This window comes from Zonotrichia leucophrys, chromosome 3, assembly GCF_028769735.1.
Source record: "Zonotrichia leucophrys gambelii isolate GWCS_2022_RI chromosome 3, RI_Zleu_2.0, whole genome shotgun sequence".
Classification (NCBI taxonomy): Eukaryota; Metazoa; Chordata; class Aves; order Passeriformes; family Passerellidae; genus Zonotrichia; species Zonotrichia leucophrys.
In genome coordinates, this window is record NC_088172.1 from 53,501,687 (window position 1) to 53,508,893 (window position 7,207).

Here is a 7,207-nt window from a genome sequence, read left to right on the forward strand (position 1 = left end):
ACCTAAGCTCTGCCCCCCTGAGATGCCATCCAGAGCTGTGCTGCTCCTGTTTTTATGGCTACTTCTGGATGAAAGCTAATTGCTAGATGAGCATAATCACCTTTGCCTCCTGTATTAGACAAGCTATACATCATGTTTTTCTTGCAGCCCAAAATTCTCTCTCTTGTGTACATTTTCCAGACTCAAATTAGAAGTTCTGTGATGCTCACCTGATAGAAGATGATTCTTTAGGATTATTCCCATTCCTTTTTGAATCTGTTGCATAGAAGTGCCAACATTGCTATGTGTATTTCTGTGCCTAGAATGCAATGTTAATGCTCAGATGAGGTTATCTAATTAATTAAATGAAAGAAAGACTAACTACAAAACTGTTTCCTGAAACAGTTCAAGATTTTGAGAGGGTGATGGAATGCACATTGGTTTTGCTCCATTGCAGATAAAATTTTGTACTGGCTCTTGAATGTAAAAAGCCATTTTTTATTCCTTTTCCAGCTGGAACATCAGGCAAAAAGTCCCCCTCAGATGGTTCCCTCTCTCCAGGAAGCCATTCCACCTGCTCCATCCTGGCAACAGCAAAGCTGCTTCCTGGAGCTCCTCAGCAGCCAGTGAGTCCTGCTGCCCAGCATGGCCCCTTGGCACGGGCCTGTTCCCTCCCATCCACACTGAGAAGCACTGCAGGATGCACCTGTCACACCAGGAAGGAAGTCCATCACATGCCTGAGTTGCAAATGCCAAGATAACTTCTTGTACTGTAATACTAAACTGTAGGCCTGTTAGGCAGCACAAAAACATTAATAAATGAACAGGAGTTAGGAAGGCCAAAGAGGGAGAGAGAGAATGAGTGGTGTAAGACCAGGGCATTGTTGCTGCTTTCTGACAGATGCTAACTTGAATTTTCAACACTGTCATCATATGGTTTAATTCTTTTCTCACCTCTGTTTTGGTGAGCCATGCTAGTGCCCAGAATGCAGGAGAAGTCTTGACCACTGCCAGCAAGGCTGTTAGTCCCCTGAGGAGACCAAGACCAGAATGTGGAAATGCCTCCTCACTCCTGCCTTGAGGATGAGGATCCCAATGCCTTGAACAAGGGATGGCTGAGGGAGCAGCTGTGGCACTCAGGCACCGGGCTTCTGTCAGCTGCCTGCAAAGATGTACCAATTGCTAAAAGATTCCCATTTCTTTAGTATTTATAGATCACGGAATAGCCATTTGCAAGAACAGAATTTCACAGGTGTACGAGCTTAGCTGTAAAATTAGAGGTGTACAAGAAAAATCAGTTTTCTCAAGATGATTTTCTTCTTTTTTTTTTAAGCCCAAAGTCCGGACTGGAATAAGCAAACCTTACAACGTCAAGCAGATCAAAACCACCACAGCTGAGGAAGCAGAAGAAGCTATTAGATGTCTTATGGAGGCCAAAGGAGGTAAGCACAGCTTCCTAACTGACTTCTAAAAATCTTTAAATAAAGAAAAATGTAGGTGTATTCATCTCACCATAGCCCAGATGCACATATTCCTATTGGGAATTTCACCTGAATACATTCTTGCAAAATTGTATGTGGTATTCTCTGTCAGTTCTGATAATATTAACCTTTTTTCAAAATTATTAAAATTTTTTGTTGTAGAAACTGCTACTAGTAGAACCTTGGGTTATTTATGCCCAGATTGAGTCAGAAAAATTAAAATATAAAGATGGAGCTTTACTAAACTGATGGTGCCTGTGTTAGCTCAGAGTTGCATAAAGGATATTTGCTGCTCTATTTACTGAATGCTCACTATTCCAAGCAGAACTACAGAGCAAATGCAGCTCTAGGAGGAATAACCTGGATTCTGTTCACATTTGACAGCAAGTACAGCTGTAACCTAGATAAAAGCTTGCACTACTTCAGCTTGAATAGCTAAGCTAAAAGACTACTCTGTGTTTAGGCTCTCTGTGTAGTCCCTGGAGAAGAGAGCTTCTTGCAAGGGCAAGTTAGGGCACAAAACTGCCTTAGGTACTGTGAATGTCCCCCCCAGGGTTGCATGCAGTCTTTCTGCTGATGCTGTGAATGAAAATGGCTACCTGAGTTTGCAAGGCTCTCAGTTTAGAAGAAAACCACCCCTTTTCATTTATACCTACAATTAATACAATCTGCAATAATCCCATTTATTCAGAAATATCAAAAAGGCATCAAGATGCCTTTTTGATATTTCTGAATAAATGGGATTATTGCAGATTGTATTCATTGAAATCAGATTTATTCTCCATTGATTTTGAAATTCAGATTCATTTGGTGTGGGTAAGAAAACTACTCTGGTCAGCATCACTTCCAGTCCCTTGTACAGTACCACCAGTTGGCATTCACAGTTCTTTCTAAAACACTCTACAAGATGCACTTGGTATCATTAACTTGGTTTTCCAGATAATGGCAAAAGGATGCTCAGAGCTTGAGCCCAGTACTCCTGAGCCCCCAGCCAGTGTTTTATCCACCTGGCCAAATGGTGGCACAGCACTGCTGGTTTGGCATGAAATTATTTCAGACAGGGAAGTTTTCCCCTAACAGCCTCTTACAGATGTTACAGGATTGCAAAGCTCTGTGCTTAGTTCCAAAACCTGAGCTGGCCCTATAGGCATGAACATTTTGGGAGACATGGTTGTGAAAGAAATTATCTTAAATCTATGTTCTGATCAGGCTGAGATGCCATATTTGCTTTTGCTTTTCAGGAGTACAGGAAGATGCAGTAAAGCCTGTTCCAGCCAGAAACCAAACTTCCTGCAAACCTGAGGCTCTTCCCAGCATCACAAAGTCAGCTTCAGGAGCGGTGCCTGTGCCTCATCGCCCACCACCCAAAGTTCCAACTCCAAAGAAGCCAGTGCCCCTGCAAAGGACAGGAGCCAAGGGGGAAAATGTAAGAGAGTGGCAGCAAAATGCACCCAGCCTCCATTACACAGTGAGAATGATGGAGGTTGGAACCAGGGTGAATGACTGGTTGTTTTTTACAGGAAGTCCTGTCAAGTCAGCAGGTGCTGGGATAATTTTGTGTATTACAGTCACAAAGGCATAAAAATGCAAGAAAGATTGGAAAGAGAGCCATATGCAGCTTTTCTATTTGTCAGTCCATTCTCTTGTTGTTCTTCTGGTTTGTCTAAACCTTGTCAGGATTTAAGACTCATTTGTTCTTTATCAGAGTCTCTAATTTTGACCATGAGTGGTCTGCTCTGTAAGGATTTGAGGCAGCTTCTTCATCAGTTCTGTGTCCTGTGTCCTTTCTTGCTTTTCTTACACACCTTGTAATGGGATTCAGCCTTTCAGTTTGAATTCTGGAGTCTACTCAAGAGTTCATGTTCTCAAAAATACAAAGCTGTAGGTGTTCAGGTTTTAATGTATGCCAAGTCTCTACAGTGGAGACAATAGTTCACCTCTAGAGCTGCTAAAATGATTATCTAATTTGTAAAGCAGTTTGAGCACAAGAGGAAAGACAAATATAGCATTTATATTCTTCCTTTGACAGAATCTCTGCTAAAGAAGCTCTCTTCTAAATTGTTAGGGCTCCTGCCTTACCTTCTTTAGGTAAAGGCATTCACCCCTTCTCTATAATGGACTTTGTGCTCTCTTTCCTTAGCAGATTCACCAAAAACCCCAACCCAGACAGCACAGTCTATGCCGAGGATGGTTTGTTTAGGTTGTCACCATTCCCAAGCCACTCTTGAAAGGTGCTGAGAGGGATTGCTATTTTGGTGTTAGTTATGTGGGAGCTTCTGCAGGAATAGATCTATTTCAGGTTGACTGCCCTGGAATTCCACTCCTTCCTCCATCTGAGGGAGGTCAGATGGGAGGTGTGTACTGGAAAACCTCTACCCCATCCCCCTCTACCACAGTCAAATGCAGGCAACTTAACAGCACATAGGGAGAAGTGGCAAGGGATATGTCCACCATGAAATACTGACTAAATATTTTGCTTGCATTAAAAAGCCTGTACATTATCTTTTAATACTATGCAAGAGTAATAAAGAATTTAAATGCTTTCATTCAGTCACACAGAGTGTGAGAAATCTGAAGCAGTCTTTGCTCTCCTAGGCTGAGCTGGGCTTGTTATTTATATACTTTTAAATGGTGGATGTATGCTAGACTGGACTTTGAGACCTTATTTTTATCTTCAGTTGCCAGCATCAGTAAGACAGGACACAGCCCTTAATGCATTTATTGGGTTAACTTAAGGTAATTCCCCTTCAACCTTATCTATCCAAATAAGCTACACCTAAAGGCATGGATGGGCCTCCCCATGCAATCTTGCTTAAGTAGTATTAGTCAGCAGAGAAATGGAACAAATAAATAACTCCTCAGAACTGTGTTAATTTGGCCCAGAGCAAAAATTCTAACCTGCAAAGGGACATGGTCAGAAGGAGCTGTGACTAAACAGGCTGTAGGGTCCTGCTCCTCACTAGCTCTCTGAGGGTAAGTGCAAGGTGCAATGCACAAGCCCAGAGCCCAGCAGGTATAGTGAGGCACTTGCTCTCAAGCCTCCTCTTTGTAGTGCTTTTTTTTCCTTCCAGGACTGTCAGATGTTCTTAGTAATGCTGTCAATTAGACTTGCACCAGTAGTGACTCAGAGTTTAAGGTCCTTTTTTGTTCTCACATTTCTTCTTCCATTTCCCCCTCAGGCCATGTCTCCAGAAGACCCATTCGACCAACAGACAGCACAGTCTCCTTTTGGCTTGCTAGAGCCCCATCTAGATGCTGGAGCTATTCTTAGACCAACCAAGATCACTCCAATCCCCAAACCCAGAACACTAGCTGGGAAGCCTCCAGAGAGCAGGGGGAGCAGTGAAGGGCAGCCCCTGTCAGCAAGCACAGCTGAGGCCATGGTGCTGCCTCCCCAGAGCGCTCCCTTTGCCCCAAAGGTGCCACCACGAAGGAAGAAGTCGGCTCCTGCAGCTTTTCATCTCCAAGTTCTCCAGGGCAGTGACAGCCCCCTTTTCAGTGGCTCACTGTACAACTCCAACAACAACAACCCCGGCTCCTGCCCCCAGACTCATGGCCCTGCTCGCTCAGCTCCCGCAGCCTCGGCCGGCCCTGCAAACAGCACAACTCAGCCCTTGGCCCCCAGTGCTGCAGAACTGATGGGGAAGCTCCAGGGCCCTTCTGCACCAGCAGGCCAGCATCCACAACAACTGGATACCGGCTCCTTTCCAGAGAACACCAATCTTCTGGACCTGGACATTCATTCTTCCTTCCCTCTTTCCACACAGGCACCGTCAGCTGCTTCTCCAGCACACGCTTCAGAAAGTTTAAATCAGCCCAATGTGAAAGATTTCAGTCACTGGGTTACATTTAGTGATGATGAAGACAGCAGTGCAGTGGCAGACGGGTTCAACAAACTGCTTGTCTTACAACAAAACAAAAATACCTTAAAGAAAACAAATACTGACTTAGAGTTGTAAAATTTTACTCCCTTAGGGTTCCAAAAGAAATCATAATTATGATGCAAAATTTTAAGAAAAAATCTTTTTTATATTTAATGAAATAGATCATCTGTCCATGCTACATTTCATTTTCACATTTAAAGACACGGCCCCTGGAGGGAAGTATATGAAGTACATACAACCTAACATTACCTACAGTTCATCTGAAAACTTCCTTATTCTAAGTTATTTCTTTTTATTAATCCATCCTAAGGTGTTTTATTTCATTTCAAGTACAAATCATATGCAAGAACATGTAATGATGTATGGAAAAAAGACATTTAAAAAAACCCCAACATTTTCCTTTGGAATATATATTTTAATCAATTTCTGTTGTTTGAAATAAAGCATCCTTACTTCGAAGAGTTTGTCTGCCAGTTATTCTGGAACAAACATCCCAAGGAGGAATGTACACCAGTATAACAGCAGCAGTAACACTGGTATTGCTCTGCTGCAAGTTTCCAAAACTCACCCTGGTTTTTGTTCCCAAGCCCATGACCAACAGCACACTTTGAAAAGGGACTGTAGTTTTCCAATGCTGTTTCACTGCAGAGATGCTATAGGCTGCTTGTGCATTGTCTGTGCAGATCCCGAGGAAATATGGGAATGGTTGAGACCAGCTGCTGTCACAGGTGTTGGCATGGGCATGTCTTATGCTAAAGGCAGTTCAGCAGTTCAGGAGTTGTGTCCCTGTTCCCACTCTCTTCACAAGCAAATGCCACGTCGGTCTTCTGTTTGCACAGCGCAGGTGAGGAGCGAGCTGCTCCTTTCTGCCTTGCCTGTGGGGCAGAACTGTGCACGATGGATGCCACTTGTGCAAAGCAGGCAGCTAATAACCACATTGCAACTTGGCATGGTAACTTGTTAAGAGAAGCATCAAGATCTTTCATTAATAAAGGAACGAGAACATTTTTAAGCAGGTGGTGAAGCTGAAAAAACAACTAATTTTCAAAAAAATTTTTAAGATGTATTAAAAATGTTAAGTTTTTTTCCTTTTTCTACAGGAAAATTAATTAGCTTGTTCTGAGCTTCCCGAACACTGGGAATGCAGCCATTTTCTTCCTCACAATGCCTACCTGGTTCTCTGCCACTGCCAGATTTTGAACACAAGAGATCCTGTAAGAGAGGATGCTGCCTTTGAGCACCTGTCATCCTCCTCTGCTCTCTCGTTTGCCAGACACTTCAAAAAAACCCCCAGAACCTTCAAAGGCCAAGCCCATAAAGCCCAGTGCTAAGCTTCTCCTGTGAGTGCCAGCTTAACGTGGTTGCAGGCTGGTGAATAATATAAGATACTCATTTCCCTACAAGATGACACAAAGCCTTTGCCTCTTGGTCCTCCTCTTAAAAAATACAGTGAATATTTATGGGCACATCTCAGTATGAAACATTAGCAGTAAAAAAGAAAGAGTACGGTATATGATCACATCCAACATTTTCTGCAAAGATAATTAACAGCTCTAGGACAGCTAATTTACATGTTAATGAAAGTGTTAGCAGGAAAGCCAATTAAACTGGATTTATACAAGTCAAATAAAATCTGCTTTATTACTCTCCTTGAATAAGAGACGGATGTGGCCTTTAGCATTCTATCTGATGTCTGTGTCTGTGGCAAGCTGCCCACTGCAGGATGAATCCCGGCAGCTCGCTGCTTTATGCTGTCAGTGACAGGAGATATTGCTCAGTCGCAGCAAATCAAGGCAAGGGGACAGACAGTCCAGCTGAAAAGGTTACAGCACAGAATGAGGAATCTCCTGTCCCAATAAATTA

The 7,207-nt window shown here is 43.0% G+C and overlaps 1 protein-coding gene across 4 annotated transcripts in view; it reads left to right on the forward strand.

Annotated features, from left to right (window-relative positions):
- The window catches only part of SYNJ2 (synaptojanin 2), a 65,893-nt gene extending 60,126 nt beyond the window's left edge, over positions 1-5,767 (forward strand). For 2 of the 4 annotated variants that reach the window (XM_064708224.1, XM_064708225.1), the window contains exons 24-27: positions 493-605; positions 1,313-1,421; positions 2,702-2,886; positions 4,640-5,764. In XM_064708224.1, the coding sequence (XP_064564294.1) occupies positions 493-605; positions 1,313-1,421; positions 2,702-2,886; positions 4,640-5,419 (1,187 nt within the window). In that variant the 3' untranslated portion in view covers positions 5,420-5,764. Of the gene's footprint in view, positions 1-492; positions 606-1,312; positions 1,422-2,701; positions 2,887-4,639 lie in introns of all 4 variants that reach the window. The other 2 variants (XM_064708226.1, XM_064708227.1) reach the window with 2 other exon arrangements.
- Positions 5,768-7,207: the final 1,440 nt, after the last annotated feature.